This window comes from Tasmannia lanceolata, unplaced genomic scaffold (genome assembly GCF_043159265.1).
Source record: "Tasmannia lanceolata isolate RefF3 unplaced genomic scaffold, GAP_Taslan_0.1 ptg000005l, whole genome shotgun sequence".
Lineage (NCBI taxonomy): Eukaryota > Viridiplantae > Streptophyta > Magnoliopsida > Canellales > Winteraceae > Tasmannia > Tasmannia lanceolata.
The window spans coordinates 15,308,605-15,333,610 of NW_027518682.1; the positions used below are offsets into that span (position 1 = coordinate 15,308,605).

Here is a 25,006-nt window from a genome sequence, read left to right on the forward strand (position 1 = left end):
AAGATGTCTTCAGAATCGGAGTTCTGTCTATCTATGGAATGAGTTAAAGGATTCAAAAAACTATTCCGTGTGTCAAAATCTGCTTCCCGGTAGGCTGTGGAGTCCACAGATGAAGCCCCCAATCTGTACATCTGAACCCAGAAAAATGAGGACACCAACCTCACTGAACACCCAATAATTTGCATCCCCAAAGCAAGTCTCACTGAAAAGATAAAAAAAGCTCCATAGTTCTTAGAAGAAATGTTCCTGTACAGACAAGCACAGTGATCAGTGTAAGGGCCATTTTCTATAATAATAAAAAATAAAGAAGAGAAAAAGGAACAGAAAAAATCATAACCAGGAGAAACACTTGACAAAAAGACATCAGGGTAAAAGATATCATGAATTTAAGACAGATAAATGTGTCAATGGAAGACTCAGACACAAGAGGTCAGACATGCACACCTGAGAAACTCAACATGTACAGACATACAATGATATTTTTCAGTGTTACATAAATTTCTGTCCAAAAGCAATGTGTAATGTAAAAGAGCGATTGAGGGCTGTAGTCCGTGGGGGTCCTCTTCTAAGCATTAGGCATCTTCGATCAATCCCTAGCCATTGATCTTGCATGATCATAATTGCCTTTAAGCACGAGGAAGATCAACGGCTTAAAATAAGGTAAAACTTGTTGTGCCGCTGTAAATTCATACAGTGCCAGCATGATCTCGTCCTATTTTTTAGGTGCAATCCTGACCGTTCATTGTTTCTAATTGTGCCTTAGCATTTTCAAATCATTGTTTGACGTAGGATTAGATCCTCTTTTGGAAATATGATTATCTCCAAATAATGGTATGATTAATGTCACGTTGGCAAATATAACTAAATTAAAGTAATCTTATTTGCAAATAATTACCAAGATTTATTATGTCGTTTTTCCTAGATTTTTAATTGGGTTTTGCACTCGTTTTACAATCATTTTACAATCATTTTACACCTATTTTTGAGATTTCTTTATAAAAACATGTAAAAAATTTCTTTTCTAGCAAAACCCTTTTTTATTAAGACTACACTTAATCCAATCTTATTGCAATTAATCCTATCTTATTCTCTTCTTAAACACGAGCGCTCCTCTCTCATTCTCATCACTGCAAAATCACTGTGCAAAAAAGTAGCAGATTTACAGATTTTGAAATCCTTTCCAATGTCGAGGTTTCGAGCACTCTGGCAAGCTTCTCTCAATGCAACAAAAAAAGGTAATTTGGGGAATGAAAAACAAAGATTTCTCTGCTTTTCATGTTATGTTCGGAAACTTTTTCATGGTAGGCATTTCGTCCTTCTCGCGTTATCTGTTTTGTTTCTGAAGTGGGTATATACTCTGTTGGTTTTATTGGGTCTCTTTTAATAGTAATCTTTTCCCCCCCGTACAAAAGGCATAGCATCTCTTGACTGTTCAAGGAAGTGAAATATTTGATTGATCAGCTTGAAAGTCTCATGTTTAGGTTTGTTTCTTGTTATGAATCTGTAATTGATGGACAAAAAATCGGCTTAAAATCTGGAAAATGGTAAAATTTGAGGGTTTTTTCTAATTTTCACCCCATGTATACAAAATTTATCTATTTAAACTTTTTCTGCCAATTTAACTCATTTTTTTGACTATTTAACAGTATTTTTTGCCAATTGAATACGAATTCTTCTTATGACTTTCATGTGAAGAACTCTTAAGAAATCGAGTTTTGCTTACTTTTGGGTTGCTTGATTATACAAAGGATGAGGAATTCCATGGGTTCATTTTCTTATGGTTTTCATTTTTTTTGTTTGGGTGGAAAATTGACATTTCATTGTGTAATTTGAAAATTGTGTAGATTCTAGGTATCCACACAATGAGAACAGCGTCCAAGTTTGAGTGTTGGTTAGTCTTCGGATTCTGGGTATCCAAACATTTTATGGATTTTACTGTCTGATATGCCCAAAATCTCATAACAAGTATCGAGAACCATTGTCAGCGAATGTCTCTTCTAAATGAATGTCTCTCTGGTTTAGCTGATAGATCATCAGAGATATGGGGTTCGATTTAGGTTCTTGGAAATTGGTCATTCGTCCCTATGGAGAAAACATTTTTCGGTTTCTCTCTTCTTCTTTTTTTCACATAAATGCAATTTCCTTTGTCAGAAGAGAAAAAAGATGAGATCAAGAATTCATCATTCTAAAGTTTGTTTCCATAAGATTTTGTTGCAATTTTTTTTTTGTGATGTGTAACATGATCACTCCTTGTGTACAATACTATATACTGTTTGCTTATGTTTTATTTTTACATGTTAAACAATAGCTCTAACATGGAATGTTGAAGATCTGATGCCACCAAGTGAAAGATATGTGTTCAGCTTCAATTCAAAGGAGGATCTGACAAAGTGGCATTTATATTTTGATTCTGAATATGGAGGTATGTTTTGCCATTTGTCTTGGTCACTATCTTCTTCATTTTCCATTTCTATGGTCTGCCAATTCTATATTGCTTGTTTTTCATTCTTTGCTCAAATCCATCACATTGTTACTGTTGATATTTTTTACTTGCATATAACACCAAGTTGGCAAATTTTAGATTGAGAACTGAAGAGGAAAATGCCACCTGGTTGCGACTTGTATAAATGCATATATTCAATTCCTTGGTTCTATTCCATGCTCTTTTGGTCCTCTCAATCACTATGCACTCTGTTTACAGTTGGAACTCAGAATGGATGCCTATTTGAAGTGATTTCTACTGCTCAGGTCACTGCCTTGTGGATCATCCATGGAGCAGGTTGCAAGTTGCAAGTTGCAAAACAGGATAAAGGAAAAGAAAAAACCCAACAGCCCACGTAGATAGACTGAATCCATCAAATGACTAAGTTAACTCATATTATCTTCTTAAAACTTATTATACAAAACTATGTACATGTTTTGGTGTGACAGAGATTGTTCCTTAGTAGTTAGTATTGAATTAGAGCCTCCAATACCTGTAATATTTTGACTTTTGTATGTGTGAGAAAGAAAAAACCCAACAGCCCATGTAGATAGACTGAATCCATCAAATGACTAAGTTAACTCATATTATCTTCTTAAAACTTATTATACAAAACTATGTACACGTTTTGGTGTGACAGAGATTGTTCCTTAGTAGTTAGTGTTGAATTAGAGCCTCCAATACCTGTAATATTTTGACTTCTGTACGTGTGAGAAAGAAAAAGCCCAACAGCCCACGTAGATAGCCTGAATCCATCAAATGACTAAGTTAACTCATATTATCTTCTTAAAACTTATTATACAAAACTATTTACACGTTTTGGTGTGACAGAGATTAGGGGTGGACATGGTTCCGGTTCAAACCGGGGAACTGAACCGAACCGGCACATTTGGTTCGGTTCCAGCTATATATGGTTCGGTTCCGGTTCAGAAAATTTGGAACCAGTGAAAATTCGGTTCGGTTCTGGGTTTGGGATCCCGGAACCGAGAACCGAACCTACTTACTTAGCATTTGATAAAATCACCCCTCCCCCATTTAATTCACCCCTCTTTAACGTGTTCCTTTGCCTTTAAAATTTTAACGGATATTAGGAATTGCCCAAATTTGTAGTTCATATATAATTTTTGCATTGCCCAAATTTGTGCCTGTTTGTAGTTCATATATAATTTTTGCATTGCCCAAATGTGTGCCTGATTATCCCAAATTTGTGCTTGTTTGTGTTTGTAGCTCATATATAAACATGACTAAACCGAACCGAATAGATTATAAGCACGATTAGGCAAAAAATCTACATTTGGTGAAGGTTGAGTAAACCCAGAACCGAACCGAACCGAACCGCACCGATTATATATGGTTCTGGTTCGGTTCGGTTCCAAACTTATATGGTTCGGTTCTGGTTCCAATTTTAGGGAACCGATTATATATGGTTTGGTTCTGGGTATGCCCCAAAACTGAACCGAACCGAACCGAACCATGTCCACCCCTAACAGAGATTGTTCCTTAGTAGTTAGTATTGAATTAGAGCCTCCAATACCTGTAATATTTCGACTTCAGCATGTGTGAGATTTTGGCTTTATATTGTGCATGCAAGCATTCTGACTGAAACTTAAGGGTGCTTTTGCATTAGAATCTTCATATATGTAGAGAAATATATTTCAAAGTGCCTTTGCTATTGTCTGTGCAAGAACATGACAACTAGCCTCTGCAAATGTAGTTATGTAAGTCATGCAGCCAAGGATGGAAGAAAATACATGAAACAGAAAATTAGCATGATTAAATTAAAATAAGTAGATAGGACAGTAACACTACGCGGAATATATATATATATATATATATATATATATATATATATATATATATATATATATATATATATATATATAGAGAGAGAGAGAGAGAGAGAGAGAGAGAGAGAGAGAGAGAGAGAGAGAGAGAGAGAGAGAGAGAGGTTTCTACACCCAAGTGTAGATAAGTTATCTACTAGCTTAAAATACAGTGGAAGGCATATTGTTTGGGTGATCCAAACCATTCATTTGATTGGCCCTCAGATAGATAGGGTGTCCACAAAAAATCAGCTCCATAGGATCATCCCAACCCTATGATTTGTGGAGGTAAAATGGACGTGTATAAACCTTCACAAATCTGTCCATTTTTTGCCTCCACGGTTCGAAGGATTAGGATGATCCTATGGATCTGATTTTTTGTGGACACCCTATCTATCTGAGGGCCTTTAAAATGAATGGCTTGGATCACCCAAACAATGTGGGCCCCCATTGTATTTTAAGCTAGTGTGTAGATAACTTATCTACACTAGTGTGTAGGAACCGTTTTCTCATATATATATATATATATATATATATATATATATAAGTAGGTGTAGATCTGGTAAAGAGTGTGTGTACACACACACATACTTTACCAGACCTACCTAGTAGAATCATGTTAATTTAATTTTAATAATTAGATTAGCATGATTTTACTAATAATATATTCATTACTTAAATTATCCTTTTGTCCATGCAGTTTATTTTTCAAAATACTTACTAATTCACTGTGGTAAAGATATGTGCTTCTTTTCGAAATCGAGATCGAGTGAGAGACAATGCATACTAAGGAATAATTCTCTTTTATTTATGCATGCCATGACATGTGACACTACATTAGTTGATTTTTCTGATACAATTTCATGAATGCACCTCGCCTTTTTTCTTATTGATTGCTCTTACCATATTATTAGAGCTTATGCTTTAAGTTTCCTATAAAGATTATTTTGTGAAGCAGCCGTAATTTAATCCAATTGTTGCTTCCGTATGTCCTTTCTCAGGTTTATCAACGGCCTCATTGGAGATCAAAGATGCTGGTGCTGGATTCAGTGGTATGTTGTCAGCGCTACGGTGCCTTCCTTGCACACAATATTTGTGTTGCCATTTCATGTTCTTTTATCAGAGAAATAGGTTGTTAACAAAACTACAATAATTCCCCAAATGGTGTGAAATAACTGTCAATTTAGATGTAATTAATATTCTGTATGGAAATTCATGCTCGTACATATCCAGTAAACCTTTTCTACTCTGCTCCTGGCTGGTGAACCTTCGTAGAAATTGTTTTACATGCATGAAGTGTTTGAGAATCAGAAGATCCCCTTACGGCCAGGCTATGCTACCCCAATACTTAGCTAGACCCAATTTATCAATGTCTGAGACTGTATGATCCGTTACTCATACCGGATCCCTCATGGAAACTTCTTTGGTCAAAATCGACCCATGCAAACCTCTCCGAATTAGTTATCACACATTTTTTCTTGTTAGTATCGCATATTTGCAGTTATAATATTGGCTAAGTGTCTTATAGAAATTATTCAAAAAGTGTCTAATATTTGCAGTTACAATATTGACTGTGTCTTATAGGAATTATTCCGAATTGATTATTAATTCCATCTGATAATTTTAATATCTAGTTAAGTTTGTGGTATTTTATTTTTACATTTCTTGTGTGTTGGTATGAGAAACCCTTATCCATGTCCATGTCCTACATTTTGGAAAATGTTGACTTGTATCTCATTTCCTGTCTTATGTACTCTATTTAGATATCATAGCTTACAGGTACATTTAGCATGCTTGTTGTAACTTATAACTTACAATCTTTTTTACTTATAATTTTAGTTTCATTCTCTTCATCCTTTACCAAGTCAGAAAAGTTATCTAGATTCTTAAGGCCCTGTATGTGTTATGACAACCAATTGTGAGCCCCAAAACTATTATTCGGCTCAAAATTACATTTAAATTTGAGTTCAATAATAGGTTTAGGGCTGACAATCGATTGTCATAATCTAAAACGAACAGGGCCTAAGCAATAACCACAGCCGGAAGGTAGGAATGAAATAAATGTTAGTATTTTTTCCCCTTCGAAAGCTATTGGAATGCTACTCTTTTTTCTTTTCTTTTTTCTGTAAATTTTCTCTTTCTATGGTTATTCATTAATAGAGGTCCATAAGATGGGTAAGTTGGGTCCATCTTCTTTTTGTCAATTTTGATGCTTCTGTTCCACAACCATGATTCCATCTTTTCTATTTTAAAGGGATTTTGTCCGGCAACCTTTCTTCGAATCTAACTGAGGGCTCTAGATGGAGAATGAATCGGAGTGGTTTTTGTGGAATGCGGTCCAAGAAGGTGAACAGTAGTTTCAACATTATTCTTGATCTACAGATCAGGATTCATGAGTTGTAACGGAAAGTACTGTCCTTCATATTTGAATTCCTTTTGAAAGTTATTTATTACATCTTTTATGCTTTTCCATGCATTATCTATCATAATTTGCTGTCATGCATGGTAATTCCTCATGTTCCTTTCAATATTATATTAGCCTCTTCCTAGTGCACAATCGTTATATTAGTTTATTGAGTTTATGATGCACTCTAAGCGTTTGAGATTTGTTATGTACAAAAGATGACTCTTAACACCTTAGCAACACAGCTTAACAATTTTTTTCACTGCTTTTGAAGCAATTGCCTTTTGCAATGGTAGGCCATAGGATGGTGCAACGCACCCTCCTCGTAGGTGCGTACATGCACTGGCAGTGGGCTATATAAAAAATTATTTAAAAAACATTTTTTCACCAGACCTTAGCATCTATGAACTCCTATTCCTATTACTCAGTTGCTGCACAATTATCATATAGCTCCTTCCGATGCACAATGGTTATAGTAGTTTATTGAGCAGTATCATGCATATCCAGCATTATTTTGTATGCTGGATGGCCTCTTAACACAATAGAGTAGCAGTTTAATAATTGTTTCACGACTAGGTTTATATATTAATTTGGTTATGGGACAAAGATTGGAATCTTTTTGGTGTGCAGTTGATGTGATTATCATTAACCATGAAATGATCCACGCTGAAATTATGAACATTTTTACTGAAAGTCTGAACTGTAAACTGCTGCACTCTAATTATTTCAAGCCTCTTGAAGGGCCGAACACCACGATGCTTAATGTGGAGATTATTATTACCCTCTATCGAATATTTTGTTGGCCAAAGAGATGTTTAGAATTAGATATCTACCATTTCTCTCAAAGCTGCATGCTGTCTAATATGCTAATTGCCGTTCTGTTCCTTAGGAAGGTTTCTGATGGACATAAGTTATCACTAGATAGCTGCTTTATTTTACTGCTGCCAATTGTATTCGTTCCACTCTAATCCCATTCTCAAGTTAATAATTTATAAGATGCCAATAAGCATCAAATCATGTTTACTGAGTTGGGTTTCTGATAAAATGGGAAGAAAATGCAGGAAATAATGAAGTATTGGAATGAATGATGTAAAAATTAAGTAGTAAATATAAATTCCAGAACCAGAAACAAGAAATTTCATGAATAAAACCAAATGATATAGCTTAGAAAAGGCTGAAATTTCATCAATAAAACCAAATGAGCTTAGAAAGTGCTCGTACTCTTGGCTGCTTACTACATGTGTGCTTGCCTGCACCTCAGATGGCTGAAGATGCATTTGTATAGACTACTGCTGTTAAATTTAGTGAATTTGTCATTGGAAAACTTCTAAAGTGATATTCACTTTTTTTGCATACATGAAGACTGTCTAGGAGACATGCAACATGACCGACACACAGCTTGCAATTGCAAGGCATGCATATAGTGAAAGAAACTCCAGGCAACTAGTGTAACAAAGCAACTAGCGATAACATGTATCTCACAATAGAACATTTTCAACATTGGCTTTCAACATCAAATTTTGCAAAAGTTTCCATCTTGATAGTGTTTTGTATGATTGAGAGTGATTCTCTATCTCGTAGTGTGGTTGATTTCTTCAGCACAAGAGTACATGAGGTCTGGCCTTCTTTGGATGGTAAGCACACCTCTAGTGACTAACTTAAATGCACATTTCCCTCATAGAAATGGTCCTTTAGTAGTGGAAGTACAAAACTACATATTTAAGGTATATCCATTTAATCCATATACTAGTATTTTGTTTTTTTCCCGGTCTTTGTCATGTCTACTGACAGGTGATCGATTGATTTCTTCGACCAAAAGTTTATTTTCTATATGTTTCATTTCATCATCAGTTTATAGAGAGAGATTAGTTCTTGGGTAGAGAGAGATTAGTTCTTCAATGCTGTTTCATCCTTCTACAAAGCAACAGCTACAAAGCAACAGCCCACCCCATGAACGGTATTGCGGTTTTAGTATTAGTGCCACATGTGCACCTTATATTTCCTGATCTATTTTGTCTGCAGTTTGATGGCTTCATTGACTTGGATGCATATGATACACTAGCTTTTAGGCTTAAAGGAGATGGAAGGTGCTACATATCTACTGTAAGTTTCTTCTTATTCCACACATAAAAGAAAATAATGAGAAAAGAAAGCCACACATGTATCTCTTCCATGGTATTTAGTCATGTAATTTTTTCAGTAGGCATTAAACCTAACAATTCATCGACCTTCTAGTAGCAATATTCTTGAATGCAGATATACACGGAGAATTGGGTAAATTCACCCGTTCAACAGGAAGACAATTCATGGCAAGCTTTTGTATTTGTGCCCAAAGATAACTGGTATATTGCGAAGGCAAGTTCCTTGCTCTTACATCAATCACATATCTGGAAACTGTTGGGTGATCACACTGCATGAAATCATATATTTGTTTGGTTCTGTCAAGTGTACTGGCTTTCTAGGGTTGCAATTTGACACGTCGTGTTATGACACTAGCCTACATGTCCACCTCTAAGTTATGTTGGTTATGCGCATGCACATGGCCATGTGAGAGAGTACATACATATTTACTACTCAGTTTCTGAATTTTGGGACTGGCTTTTGACAGCAGCACTAACGTAAATTTCAGATTCCAATCGATCGATATTTACCAACATGGAGAGGAAACGTCATGGATGTTAAGCTGGAAATGAATCCATCACGCATTGTCGGAATGTCTCTGTCTGTTAATGCAGAAGGTGGTATTCCAGGCACTAAATCCGGGGCTGGTGATTTCAGACTGGAAATTGATTGGATCAAGGCCTTAAGAACATAGTAAGTTGCTGTGTGTATAGCTGTTATAATATCAAAAAATTTCTCAGTCTTGTTCCACAAATTTGATTTCCATATCCATGGTGTTGCTTGCTGTGGGTATTCTTTATACATTCATGGAGACCACTACAGAGTGCAGAGGGTCTGTAATCTTTACTCTTCTGTCTGCTGTTGTTTATTATAGTGCAGTTTGAACAACCAAAGAACAGTTTATTCGAAGCCACTGTTGATATCCATAGTTTAAGGTTTGAGCTTTTGGGTTTGTTTTGAGCTTCATATTTTCAAAAGCTAATGGTCAGTATGGATGTGCAACTTAACTTTATTTTAGGCAGGGTTCTTATATAATGGGTGCACATATTTTTCCAAGGGAAAATAAGAGGTGGGCAAAAGTACAAGTGGGGTCTACTTGTTCAACGATCCAAACCATTAATCTCTTAGACCATCCTATTGATGGGCCATGGATCAAAATTCACTCCCATCAGAAAATTCTAACCGTTCAATTTGTGGCCATTAAATGGACAGTGGGAATTCTCATGCCTTAGTGTTATCTTAAGAGATTAGGGCACTAAGCGCGCTGAAACTAGAATAGTTTTGCCTGAACAGGGTATATTGGAAATTGAGTCATTGGTGGTTTGATTGATTAAAACATGGTTTTATATACCATGTTTGATAAAAAAAAAAAATCATTCATTATTTTTGGTATTGCTATACAAGAGACATGGGCTGTTCTTAATCTGATATACTTAATGTTATAATCTATATTAATTATCAAGATTAGAGCATTAGGTGGAGCAACTCATTTGGCATAGGATCTCTTTTATTTTTAACTAGTTTTTAGGGATATTTTATGCTATCTCTGTTAGAGTATATCAGATCATATCTAATAAAGATCTGAACGTTGGATGGTATGGTAGACTAACTGTTTCTACAACCCTACAATCCAATGGTCAGATCTTTTTAGATATGATCTGATATATTCAAACAATCTCTTCCCACTCCACAATCTTTCCCTCTCCCTACACTCCTATGCCACAATTGAGCCTATAATATTCCGGAATAATTTTTCATGTTGCCAAACATGGCCTAAGATTCTACACAATTGAGTGGCAGATTATAGTGATAATGTAAAGAAAAGCCAAATTATCGTGTAGCCTTATAAAGTTAAATTTGATTTCAATGACTTACGATCGGTTCTCAAAATCCCAAAAAAATGGGGTCACTGTGCCATCAGCAGATTTAAAATAGAGGAATGATAAAATGAAGGGCGTCCTTGCAAAAGCCAGCTTCAAGTGCGCCCCCATTGGTCAGTTTCGGCAAAGTCAAAGCCGTTTCCCTTTTTTCGGAACCCTTTGTTGAAACTGACCAATGGGGTCGCCCTTGAAGCTGGTTTTTGCAAGGGTGCCCTTCATTCTATCGTTGCTCGTTAAAGTATACTAAGGCCCTGTTCGTTTTGGATTTTCAGTCCTAAACTGATGGTGCAATTTTGAGTCCAATGATCAATTCTGGACTCAAAATCAATTCTCAAGATGCAAAGAGAAGAGAGCGTTATTTTTTTAATACTTCAATTCTATCCTGAGGATTTCTTTTGAAGATCTTCTATGCTTTCCACAGACAAGCTCCATTAAAGAATGGAATTGGTGCATTATGCATGATATATAATAATAACCATCATGCAAAAAGACAAACTGGGAAAAATTTAGTTGACATGAGTCCATAGTTACAAAATTCTCAGAATAATTGAAAAAATCCCGAATTTCTTTTGCACACACATATTCCCTCAAAGGAGGTTCATGTACAATCTTCACACAAAATCTCTTTAACTTGGGAGGGCATGAGTGGACATAGCATGAAAAATCCATAAAAATAGTATAGGGAGATGATATCCCACCCCCCCTGCCGTACTCATTCGCCCCCTTGTTAACGTGATTTGATGTCAAAAAGCGTTAAAGTTGTCCACTGTTCACGTTATAAGGGGGGAAATATCATCGCCCAAATAGTATAGAAAAATACTCTACTTCGGATTGGTTTATTTAATTTCTTTTTTTTTTTGTTTTTCTGTTTTTTTTTAGGGCGATGATATTGTCACCCCCCCTAAATTACGCATTCGCTCCCCTTTTGGCTTGATTTGACGTCAAAAAGCATTAATAAGGGGGGCGAATGCGTACGCAGGGGGGGTGACAATATCATCGCCCCTTTTTTATGCTCCTTCACACCCACTCTAAAATTTCTCCCTCTAAGCCTAACTCTCATAATTGGCTCCACTTCCATGGAATTTATTTGTTCATGGTTTCCACATATGTCCTATACAATGTTCTTACACCGGGGAATCACATGGCTAAATCCACACAATATCATTTGTACTTACCATATACTTAACGGTCAAATAAATACGTAGGTAGGGGTCACATCAGACACTTGAAATGCTTTTTGAAGCATCTTTGATTTTTGTATTCTTTGTTTGTGGGTTTGGAGACATATGGACCATTTTCTTTCATTGCTTTCCTTACGTTTTCTCATCTAATAATTGCTTTCATCAACCTTCTTTTCACTGTTCTAAGCCACTCGGACTTTGCCGGGAAGTAGATAACCTTGCCATGCCCTGACACTTGACCTTTTGTTGTGTTGCCGCCTGGCATGATTATGAGCCACTTAGTTTCTCAGGCAATAAATCTCCTCCTTCTTGACCATTCATCTGTTGGGTCCCATACATATGCCAGTGACAGGGCCATTCTAGACCTTCCAATTTTTAAAAGTAGCCAAGAGACGCTCTGTTTTATCAAATGGCTTAAAAGCCATGAAGTGAGACCCACCCCATGAAAGCCTTTTGCGATGGACGCTAGCAATTCCCTTCTTATGGTTAGAGTTGGGTATAAATTTGAACAGAGAGGGTTTGAGTATAAAATGCCCCACCACTTTATCTTGGCAAAACAAAGGGCGGATGCTATTATCATTTGCCTAAATATCCTTCTCTTTCTCATTGCTGAGCACTGTGGTCAGGACCGTTCATCACATGAGCCTCAACTAGACCATATCATCACCTGTGTGGCCCCCACAAGATCACTGGATATGCTGTCTCATCACTCTACCCTTGCAGACCAAACTGACTATGATAAAGATTGTCACTTGCAGTGAAATTCACGGCACAAGATGAACGGTCCTGATCAATCTATAGCATATGTCGTGTACACTTGTGGACTGGAGAGAAGGACGAGAAGGATAGATACTTGGGCGAATGATCTTAGCATTCCACAAAACGGAATCATGCTGATAAATTTCAGGAATTTTTCTGTACGTACGAGAGACGCGTGAAGAACGGTATCATACGCGTTTCCACGTGTTCTTCTATGAACTCACCACGTGTCACGAGTGGATTCATTGTCCGATTGTGGCCAGACGAAGAAATGACTCTCTCCGCCACTAGTTTTTTAAGCTGTGCCTGCGATTTCGCCTAAAAAACGTTGAAATTACGATAATGCTCTTGTTTCTTTGTAAATGCCACTGTACCCAAATGTTCTACCAAATTTGCTATGAAAATGATGGAAATGATCCCTAGATTTAAGGTTTAACACTGTAGCCATTATACATTGAGGCGTGATAAATCGATCCTTGTGGCACTAATTGAGTAGAAGACGAGAGAGCACTGCTTAAGATGGTTTGGGTATATCCAATGTAGGTCTTTGGATGCTTCGCTCGTGTCAAGTTGATGGAGTAAAGAAGAGATAGGGGCAGACCGAAAACAACTTGGGTAGACACAATGAGAAAATACTTGATGGCTAGAAACATCAAATAGAACATGACCTTGGAAAGGAGAGAGTGGAAGAAAATCATTCATATAGACAAATCCAACTAGTGTCAGGATTAGACTAAGTCAATTTGAGCTGGGTAGATTCTTTCATCAACCTTTAGTTTGGGACAAAGGCTTAGTTGAGTTGAGTATAAATTGTCCCCTAATATCTTAAATCAACCCTATCTTTCTCTTTCTTCTCTCTATACAAATTCGGTTGGGCCCAAACCGAACTCGATGGATTGAACCCGATTTTAGCATGGGTTGGGTTGGGTTAGGGTTGCCAAAAGCCAACCCGATTTAATTCCAAGTTGGGTTAGGGTTGAGGCCTTGGGCAACCCAACCCAACTCCATCTCCTTGATTTTATCATGATTTTACTGTGATCCAAACTCGAACCCAATAACCCAACCGGATTTAAGCGGACTCAATTTGGCAAATTGAGTTAGAGGGATTGGGTTAGGGTTGAGAGGTTAAATTAGGGTTGACACTTCTCAATCGTCTAATTTTCAGAGTTTTCTTATTTAAACGCATTAGGATGGTTCTAGAATCGTCTAGGGCATTCCGGTAAATGTCCATGTACTGATATTTTTAAAAAAAATGGAGCGTTGGTGGGGCCCGACCTTTTTACGAGAAAGCGAAATCTTACCACCGAACGCGTTACGAAAAGTTAAAACAGAATAAGCAAAGAGAGAAAATTTGTGAAGAAGGAAAGAGAAAAGAAAGACGCGTTTGAGGGTTGTTTCTCTGCAACTTCCACCAACAACACAGAATAAAAAACTGAATCCAATCTACATGATTTATAAAGGTAAATTTTCTTCCACTTCATTTCAAATCCAAGAAAACTCAGATATCTTGCTTTGATTCTTTTGCCATATTTTTGCATGTATAGCCCTTCTTCTATTTTTAAATAAATGAAAATATGGATTTCAATCTTCTAGATTATTCTTCTGGGTAGCAATTTATGTGCTGATTTCATCTCTGTTCTCTTGTTAGATATAGAAAAAATTGATTTTTATTGGTTCTTTCTGTCTCTTGGCTCTGATTTTCTTGGTGGTTCCTATTTTTTAGCTTTGTCTTTGATTTACTGCAAATCAGAAAAGAAACCCTTTTTTTGGGTGATCTCTATTTGAACTTGAAATGCTCTGATCTCCCTTTTCTATGTAATTTGTGTCTGAACCTGTTTTTGATTTTCTTTGTAATTGGCAAGATTTGTTTTCTTTTTTAGGGTTTCGTATTTTCTGAGGTGGGTTTTGTGTTTCTGGGCTGTTGAAGTTTAATAGAGAGAGAGAGATGGGTGAAGCTTTGGTGGCTAGGTACTGGTGTCACATGTGTTCACAAATGGTAAATCCAGTAATAGACGTAGAGATCACATGCCCATTTTGCGAAAGTGGGTTTGTGGAAGAAATGAATAGCAGTAGAAGAGAACAAGAATCCGAATTAGGATCCGATAGAGCTCTCTCTCTTTGGGCTCCAATCTTACTCGGATTGATGGGCGGTCCCCACCGCCGCAGATCTCGTAGAGATGAAGAAGAAGAAGAGAATCCACAACGAGATTCCGATCGAGAACGAGAACGAGACTCCGAATCGATCCTTCGAAGAAGGAGAAGAAATTCGGCCGCAATTTTGCAATTACTTCAAAGTCTTCGCGCGTCTGAATCTGAGAATTCTGATGGGGAGAGGGATAGAGAGCGCGTAATTCTGATCAATCCTTTTAACCAGGCTATAATTCTACAAGGGTCTTTTGATTTGAATGAGAACCCAAATCAGAATCAGAACAATTCTGGGTCTTTGGGGGACTACTTAATTGGGCCTGGTTTGGATCTATTGTTACAACATTTAGCAGATAATGATCCTAATAGATATGGGACTCCACCGGCGAATAAAGAGGCAGTTGAAGCTATGCCTAATGTGATTGTGAAGGAGGATTTGCAGTGTTCAGTGTGTCTTGAGGACTTTGATATTGGATCAGAGGCTAAGGAGATGCCTTGTAAGCATAAATTCCATAGTGGGTGTATTTTACCTTGGTTGGAGCTTCATAGTTCATGCCCAGTTTGTAGGTTTCAATTGCCTGCTGAGGGGTCAAAAGATCAAAATGTGAATAATAATAACAGGGTGGAGAACAGTGTTGGCGGAGAGAGAGTTGTTGAAGAGGAAAGTGGAAATAGTAATGAAAATGGGAATGGGAATGGGAGAAGGTTTTGGGTTCCAGTGACATGGCCATTTAGTGGGTTGTTTTCATTATCAGGATCTCAGAGCAGTGGGAATTCTTCTTCTACATCTTCTTCACCCTCATCTTCATCATCAACACCTGGAAGTACTCATACAGATGAGAATTGAAGCTATTCCTTAGCATCCTTCTTTTTTTCTCCTTGCTTTTCTTTGTTTCTTATGTACATAGTCTTCTGTTCAAAGTAGTACTGCAAAAACTGATCGTATTGCTTTTTCTAAAATTTTCTTGAGCTTTGAAGAATGGAAGAGAGGATGAAATCAGAGGAATCTAACGTCACCTCTACAATGCTGTCCATACTGGGAAATTGTGTTTGGATTATCTGCTTGTTTGAGAGGCCGGTTTGGTTATATAACTTGTCTTCCTGTAGCAGTTTGAATTCTGCATCATTTTTGACATTCTTTTTCTTGTGCATTTCAACCTCTAGAGTCTAGGCAAACAAAGGAGGTGAAAATCATTTCACATAAACATGCCTAAGCTATACTATATGTAATGGGGAAACATGCGCATCCAATCTATTTAAAAATATTTATGTAGTTGGAATTCTCATTTTTGACATTTTTTTCTTCTCAGGCCTGGCATTTCATCCTCTAGACAAACAATATAGGTGAAAATCATCTCACATAAACATGTCTAAGCTATGCTACATGTAATGGGGAAACATGGGCACCCAATCCTTACTTATATTAAAAGGGAGAATCGTAACTTGTCCGCCAGCTGTGTTCAGTAAGCGTCCAAAAATCGCTGATTTCTTACCCTAAAAATACGTCAGAGAAGATTCTCCCTCCCCAAAAAATCTCTGCAAGGCTACTTTATCTTGATAAAATATTAAGGGCGATGATATTGTCACCCCCCCTGCGTACGCATTCGCCCCCCTTATTAATGCTTTTTGACGTCAAATCAAGCCAAAAGGGGAGCGAATGCGTAATTTAGGGGGGGTGACAATATCATCGCCCAATATTAATATTAAGACTACCCTTCCCGAAAAATCTCTACAAGGCTACTTTTTCTTTATAAAATATTAATATTAAGAGTACAATCTCCTTTGCTATGCAATTTTGCAGATAGCCATTTTGCGGCTGGGTTTGACACGAGAGAACAGCCACATTCGTATTGATTTTCCAATGAAGTTTTAGTACATAGAAAAAGTTTCATTACAAAATACCTTAGTTTTGATAGTTATACAATACTTTTTTTTTTTTTTTTTTTTTCAAAACAGGGAGTGTAAGAAATATTTTTTGGTTTGCTAGCTTTGTCACAAATTTCTTGTTGGAATATATATGGTGTAAGCCCATGTAGTGAAGTATTTTTCAATAAGCCGGTAGGGGTCCCCGCAAAACCCCAGCTTGCCTATCAAAAAAGAAAAAAAAATGTACGAATATTTTACCGCCTACACCATAGGATGATCCAAACCGTCCATTTGATCATTCCCATATGAGGAATGACATATTTTGGAAATCTCGTCACTGTGTTTGGATCATCCTATGAAAATGATTTTTGGCATACAACCTATGGTGTAAGTACGTACAGTGAAGTATTTTAATTAATAATGAGAGCTAAGGAGTGTCATTATCAAAATATAAGAATGCAACATATCATTTCCCCTATAAATCAGGAGTTTCATGAATATTGGGATCTATGGTACCAATATATGGTAGAGAGCAGCAGGATTTTAATCTTGTTTTATTTTGGTAGAGAGCAGCAGGATTTTAATTTTATTTTTTTTGGCATAATAGCAGTGACTCCAAAAAATTATAGAAAGCTTGTATTAAAATCACCTTATTGGATAGTGGCACCCCTCTGTCTCGATCACCTTATTTTAATTACTTGACAACTTATTTTAATTAATTGAAAAATGGAAAATTTCTTTAAAATTCAAAATAAGTGTTCTATGCTTATACTAAATTTCATTACAAAATACATTAGTTGCACACATGTGCAATGCACGTGCGTTTTTACTAGTCTATTTGTTTTTACTAGTCTATTTAAGAATATATATGTAGTTGGAATTCTCTCTTTTCTTGCCTACATGAGGGTAGGAAAAAAAAAATTGTGGGGCTCATATTATTGTGTGATCTAAATCATTCAAAAGTTGTGCCCCCTTCAAATAGATAGATCATCTCCCCACTCTCCTTCCAAAAAATATATATATTCATCATAAGATGTTCCTAACCCTTGGATCAATGTAATTAGGAAGGGCACAAAAAGCACTCTAAAATGGATCGGAACGATGAGAGATTTAAACAGATAGTAACAAAGACAGGTGGGACAGATCAGACTTGGATCCCTAGACCCCCTTATAAGCAACCATTCACTTTTCAGTCAATAAGCCCATTGCCCACATGATTAAAGAACCTTTTTAAGTCATTAATGGTACAGCAAGTGAGCAGTGGATGATGAAGGCACCCATGTTAGCTACCTAATTAACCAATATACCAAAAGTCCAAAGACTGATGGCATGTGTAATGTGTTAGGCTAGGCCCTTTAAACATGTCCCATATCAAGCTGGGTCACGCCTAGTCCATACCTAGGCAGGCCCACTTAGCACCCTAACACCCTATCTTATGATGATATAGAACAGGAGAATGAGCTCGCATGACCTGAGTCGTGACCCACTGCACAATAGTACCAGCCATATTTCTGAGTATATATCCATTCTTAGAGGAGACCAAAATTTCCAGCTAGCCATCACTATTTCAGTTTCGCTACTGCGTGCTCTCTGCACACAAAGCTCGAGCATGCTATCTAATTGGAATTTGGGTGCAATTTATACGTAAAGTTTTCTAGTAGCTAAGCAAGGAGTTAAAAGTATGGTTTAGGCTGAGGGACAAAGAGACAGCCACATCAGATCACCTTGCCCAACTGCCCCAATGGAAACAACGCTGCAATTAGATTTCAATTTACACATTTTACATAAAAAAATCCAATTAGATTGCACGTCCAAGCTAGCCTCATGGTTTTGAAACCAAACAACTAGTATCATGTTACTTGCACAGTGCAACCTGTGGTTGTTGGGATAAGGATGGTGATGTGGCTTTGGGATAAACCACTTGGTTTGGGTAGATCTTAGGTTGTTATTATCATTTTGGAATTTCTTAGGAAAACGCTATTTTTAGGAGTTGCCTGTAGGATGTTGTTGCTTGTTTGTTGCTAGTGTTTAGGTGACGTGGTAAGTTGTTTTCTTTTTAAATAATATCAGTCATTTTGAGGAATGAAGAAAATTGTTTCAAAATAGTGTCTTGTGCAAGGAGGACGACCCTTCCCTCGAAGTAGGTCAAGAGGTTGATCTTCTCTCTGAGAAGATCAAATCTGTTGCGATCCGGATCGAATTTGTAACAAAGTGGTATCAGAGCAGTCGATCTTGCATCATGGCTGCGTCTTCGGAGTTTTGGGAATCCATACGTGAAGAGCTGCAGGAAATCAAAGCCCTTGTTTTGGAAATGATAGAAGGACATCGACGGGTTGTGGAAGGCTTGAACAAAACCGGGACAACGATCGAAAGGCGTGTACCATGAAAAGGAAATGGCGAAACAGAAGGAGAGAAGAAGAAGAGAGAAAAAAATCAGCTAGAAGAAAAGGCAAAACAGCGACGAGAGAAGGTTCGTTGCCGAAGAGTCTACCACACTACCCAACGCCATAAAAGAGATCTTTACCCACAGCCATCCGTGCGTCACCGTCCCAAGCATTTCAAAAAGACAAAAGAAAGGAGCTTTGATGAGATCGATTTGAAATGGAGCTGCCACAACCCTTGATGGCGCCATACAAAATGCCTACTAATCGCAAGACAAAGAAAAGAAGAAAAGGAGGGAGTTGGAAAAGGACTTTCGGAAGGTGCGCAATATCTGATTTTTCACCAATTGGTCAGGGCTTCATCTCTAACCTTGAGGACAAGGTTGATTCCATGAGGGGTGGAATGTTACGTGCACAGTGCACTGTGTGGTTGTTGGGATAAGGATGGTGACGTGGCTTTGGGATAAACCACTTGGTTTGGGTAGATCTTAGGTTGTTATTATCATTTTGGAATTTCTTAAGAAAGAGCTATTTTTTAGTAGTTGCACGTAGGATGTTGTTGCTTGTTTGTTGCTAGTGTTTAGGTGACGTGGTAAGTTGTTTTCTTTTTAAATAATATGTAACTAGTCATTTTGAGGAATGAAGAAAATTGTTTCAAAATTGTGTCTTGTGCACAAAGGAGGACGACGCTTCCCTCGAAGTGGGTCAAGAGGCCGATCTTCTCTCCGAGAAGATCAAATCCGTTGTGATCCAGATCGGTTCGTAACATATCAATCATTTCTATAAAGTGATGCATACTCAGGAAAGAACTCCACAAAATGCAGTACATGGCATTCAGGGATGACCAAGATACCAATGATAGACAGAACCGACAACTCCAATTGTGAACAAGGGTGTCAATGGGCCGGACTTAAATCACATGCATAGCCCAAACCCGAGTCCAGAGGAGCTAAAAGGTAAAGCTAGGATCCAATTAGCATGTGTTCCAGCCATTGCTGCCATGATCCAGTATATGATTCCCCTAAGACCCATTGCATAAACTCCAGTTGATCTGCCTAAATTAAAGCTCACTCAGATCATAAGATGATGAAGGTGAGCCCTCTCTTCTTCCAAGTACATACTGCACATGCATGTGAAAGGTTTAAAAACTAAGAACTCAGACCTGATGAAGGACAAAGTATAATCAGACTCAAAACTTGGCGATACTTGATCTGTTTTGAGTTTGAAAAAAAAAGGTAATATTGATGGATGCTTTTTCGAGCTTGAATGCAATACAGCCAACTCTAATAGAATTCAAGTAGATATCAAGTTTAACTGTTAAGAAGAGTTTTCAAATACTTGATGAGGTTCTTAAACAGCAGCAATGCTCAGCAAATCATCAGAACTTTCATTGCTCGTGATTACACGTTGTCAAGCTAAAAATATGTGGTGTAAAGACGGAAAAGGATCGCAAGATAAAATGCTAATTATTAGTGAGAGGTGGGATAACAAAAACATTTAATCTAAGCTCACTTAAGAAAAAATAGACATTAATAAGTAGAATGAGATCACATAGCGATGGGATGGATCAGAATCATGATCAGTTTGTCTTAAGATCAGTTCACCTGATATTGATTTGTGTTAATTTGTCTCGTGCTTTGATCTATCCCTTTTGAGAAAAATGACGACTGTCGTATGAAGCGAGCTCGAAAACTTGGTATTGAGAGATCACTTCATATATTTGGCCACAAATTAAATGGCAGCGTGTCTATGTAACTTCAGAAAGGGATAATAGCTCTCCGTCGAACTAAGCCAATCACTTCAGGCTCTTTCTTGGTAATATAATTTAGCCTACTACCTCTATACCTTGACAGTTATGTGCTGATATGTACAGACACACATTTTAAAATATACAGGACATAGGTATTTAAATATAAGCATTCCCAAACAAATAAATGATGAGAATAATACCTAAAATGGTTAGGAAACATTATAGAAAGAGAAATACATGGATCCACACCAATCCTTAGAAATTTGTACACATTTGACATGGCTAGAAAAACTAAAAGCACTGTCCTTGTTAGATAGCCTCGTGTGTGTGTTCAACATGTATTCCTCAAATAAATAAAAAAATGTATGTTCAACATCTATGCATGTGCATTTGGCCTGGTGTGTGTGCATTGGCTAACATAAATGTGTATGTGATGCCCCATTTACATTAATCTTTTCTATCATTAAAACCATGAACTTTCACAAGTTCCAAGGGGTGTGGTGTCTGTATTTTTCTCGTTTTCCCTAAGTTTCTTTCTCCGCAAATTAAATTAGAAGTTATTCCTCTTTCTTCCCTTTCACTCTGTGCTTAAGGCAGGCCCTTTAATCCAGGCAAAACTCTCTCTCTCTTTCGTATACAAAAAAAACTGATTAGAATTTAGTGACCAACATGCTTTCATATTGAAACAAAATCAAGACATCCTCATTTTCCAATCAAGAAGCTCTTCTCAGCTATAATTCTTATCACCTTTATTAGAAAATCCATCTGTTATCCAGCCATTTTTTCCAGGCGATATTTTGGGATCTCAGATCTCGTTGCTTTTGTGTGGAACTCTCAAGTCTCAACAAAACAAGTTGTAATACTCGAAGTTCTCTGATGTCTCCATGCCTGAACTCAGACCGTCAAAACCTTCCCTAAAATGTTGGTGGTGAGCTGGAACTACTGTAATGGTTAGATTGTCTTGAATTGATATACATAGGGATTTAATTTGGGTCTCTTTAAGTCTTTCATTTTTGGTCGATCTTGATCCTTATGCTCTTCTATGCTTGATTGAGGTATCATATGCTAGGTTTTAGTGAATTATTACGTCTTCTAGAGTAATTTCATCGCTCTGGATTCATCTATATGGTCAGATTGGCTAGATTTTGATTAATTTTACGCGAATGGAGTCCTTGGACTCTTTGCTTTCAATTTAATAGCCGCCAAAGCCTCGATCCTTCAATTTTGAGCCGATACTCGCCCCCGCTAAGTGCTCCCATAGCCCATGTACCCATATCTCATAGACTTCTAAAAAACAGTGAAAATTAATACACTCTTTCAAATTGGTTTTTCTTCTTCTTGTTTTTCAAGGGCTTTTCATGCTCCCCCACTCCCACCCTCTTAAGTCTCTGCCTCTCAGCCCATTTCTCACAACTGGCCCCACTAATATTCCATGGAATATTTTTTCATGGTTGCTAAACATGCCCTACAATTCCCAAAAAGCTCTCAGCAGCAAATTAAAAAGTGTAAAATAAGGTGAGTCTGTCGCGTTATCAAAACATAATGGCAGATATCAATGGCCTTGACTAATTATAAGAGTATGTGAAACTTTTACACACATTCTTATCAAGATTTTACTTTAAAGTCTCAGGAAAAAAGTAGAACAGTTGGGGGAAGGGCCCCCTCTTTCTTCAGCATCTGATCAGGATTCGACGGCGATGGGGATCTCCTATATGGATTTTTCATTATAGGAGGTTTGCACTGGATCATTACCCAGTTAGTACTTAGTACTACCCAAGTATCCATGTCTTATGGATGTTGAACTTAGTTCTTTGAAAAGATTTTATCATTGGAAAGCATCACACTTTTAGATTAAAGGTAACTTGGTATGGGAATCCTTTGAAAAATAATCAACCCATTTAAGTATAACATTGCTTGTCAATTCCTCCTACACTCTTTCAAAGCCACTGAAAGGGAATGCGAGCTTTTTTGCAGTATCCCAAGACTGAGTTAGATTGGAACCAGATGCAAAGGGGCACATGGGCAACACAAGAACATGACTGGTAGAAAGCATTTAGACAAGTTGGACCTATATATCTAAGGAATTTTAATGGGGAATATGAATATGTGCTTCCATAAATGGTTGAGGAGAATATGTATTTGAAATGGAGAACCCCAAAGGAGAATGTGAATCAAAGTACTCATTGTGTGGTACTTGGATGAACAACTGATAAAAGTTTCACGTGGGTGTAGATGCTATGTAAGAAGAAGATTGCTACTACTCTGTACAATGCCTTTTTTCCTTTTTCCTATGTTAAATTGGGAGAAATTATATGATTGGTGAAATTTGATACTTTTGAAGAGGGTAACTTTATAGCTTAGTCAAGATGGTGCTTTTATGCACAGAAGGTTCCTCATATAGGACACCAAATGAGTACATAAGTTTGCAACTCTCTCTCTCTCTCTCTCTCTCTCTCTCTCTCTCTCTCTCTCACACACACACACACACACACACACACACACACACTAAGGGGTATGTTGATTTCGTGAACCATCATGATCTGACCTACACGGTCTTGATCCAAGCATCCCATGAGATCAAGACAGTTGATCTTGTAGAACACTAGAACATTATGAGATAAGCCAGTCCACATGGTCTTGGTCTCACACAGAACAGATCATCCCATGCATAAGATAGAGGACTGCAAAATCAACTGTTTGTCTTTTCTTGGCAGAGCTCTATACCTGGCATGATCAACAGTCCAATGTTCTGCATGTTATAGTATTCTACAAGATCAGCAGTTCTTATCCCTCTCATACATGCCCCTATATGTCACCTAATAGGCTAATAGGACTCAAAAAAATTGTTGGCAATAAAAAAAAATGACTCAAAAATTGCCTTTTACTATTGGTGGTAAAAGTGACTTCCTGCTTGGTCTTCTTTAAATTAAAAATATGGCATCTAACTAGATTAGTTAAAGATTTGGGAACTCCTATTATGCTGTTTTGAGTAAAGAACTCAACTTTTTATTGCCTAGATAGCTAGAGAGGGTCTCAGCTAAGACTATAGATCTACATAAAGAGAGATTATTCAAACTCCCTTGAAATGAACATATTCTCCCACACGTGCCTTCCCATGTATTCCAACCTCTCTTTCACGCAAGGAACGATATTCCCATTGAGCAACCCACCACATCCGGTCAACAAGAGAAGGCCAATCACTGCTCTCCACGTGTAGAGTAGTGATTTAGTTTCTCTTGTTAAACTGATAAGGGCAGGTGAAGGTAAGGACTGAGAGACTGATCCTTGGACATGAGCCTTCCTTCAGATTTGACTTAATGCTTTTAAGCAAGGGAAATGATATCTGCACTCTCCTGTTTTGGAAATGGCAATGTAAACTTCATTAAATACATTCACCGATTGATATAAGAGAAGTGTAAACAAAGAGAATACATTATCAAAGAGTCTGATTAGGGTAGATAGTCACAAAATCAAAATGAATCTTAACCATCAATTTTTGGGTCCCAACAGGGTGAGACACATGTGTATCTGTTGATCTTGTAGAACATCATGGGCCGCCCCACATGGTCCTGGTCCCATGCTGCACAAACATCTCATCCGTGAGATGTAAAAAATCAATCGCTTAGCATTTCTAGGATCATCCAACCAACGCAAGCTTGACACCTTAATAGGCCGGATTTGTGGTCGTTGGTTGGATCAAATGGATCGGTTCACATCCGCATGGGCCCATAACTATTCTATGTAATAGATACAATGTAAATGATACTCATACTCCCTTTTCTATAATTGAATGCAGATTTTTTTTTGGTAATTATAAAAGCCTACAATCGCTAATTAAATTGGGAAAAATACAGATAGGCCCGACCCCATCTACTATCTAAAATTTTCACTTCTAACCCTATAGTTTCGAAGTCACCAGCGACACCCCCTAGACTTTATGACACATTTAAGTAGACCCCCTCCGTTGACGGTCCGTCACTTTAACCTGACAGAATGACTCAAACTAATCTGGGTTAATATTTTGAGGACAAAAATACCCTCGTTGGTTTGGATCCTTTACATTGCATTACCATTAAGTCAATCCTGCAGATTTTGGGGCACAACCTATTTACATTGTGGCCCAGCAAATGGATGGTTTGGATCCTCCTACGGATGAAAATACCGAAGTTACAGTCCATTTTCATCGCTAATATTAGTCATGATATTAGGCTTAT

At 37.4% G+C, this 25,006-nt stretch overlaps 2 protein-coding genes across 3 annotated transcripts; both read left to right on the forward strand.

The window, feature by feature from the left end:
* The first annotated feature begins 1,008 nt into the window (after positions 1–1,008).
* LOC143876694 (putative complex I intermediate-associated protein 30) lies at positions 1,009–9,782 on the forward strand. Its single transcript, XM_077378381.1, has 7 exons — positions 1,009–1,235; positions 2,309–2,422; positions 5,307–5,357; positions 6,560–6,651; positions 8,732–8,812; positions 8,966–9,064; positions 9,339–9,782. The coding sequence occupies exons 1-7, from the start codon at positions 1,184–1,186 to the stop codon at positions 9,522–9,524; spliced, it is 675 nt and encodes a 224-aa protein (XP_077234496.1). The 5' UTR covers positions 1,009–1,183; the 3' UTR covers positions 9,525–9,782.
* A 4,171-nt stretch (positions 9,783–13,953) lies between these two features.
* LOC143877667 (E3 ubiquitin-protein ligase SIRP1-like) lies at positions 13,954–15,901 on the forward strand. 2 transcript variants are annotated; one of them, XM_077379852.1, is made up of 2 exons: positions 13,954–14,110; positions 14,531–15,901. In XM_077379852.1, exon 2 carries the CDS (start codon positions 14,596–14,598, stop codon positions 15,640–15,642), a length of 1,047 nt encoding a protein of 348 aa, XP_077235967.1. In that variant the 5' UTR covers positions 13,954–14,110; positions 14,531–14,595; the 3' UTR covers positions 15,643–15,901. The 2 variants fall into 2 exon arrangements, with proteins under 2 accessions (XP_077235967.1, XP_077235968.1); XM_077379853.1 differs by having other exon boundaries at positions 13,987–14,110; positions 14,513–15,901.
* Positions 15,902–25,006: the final 9,105 nt, after the last annotated feature.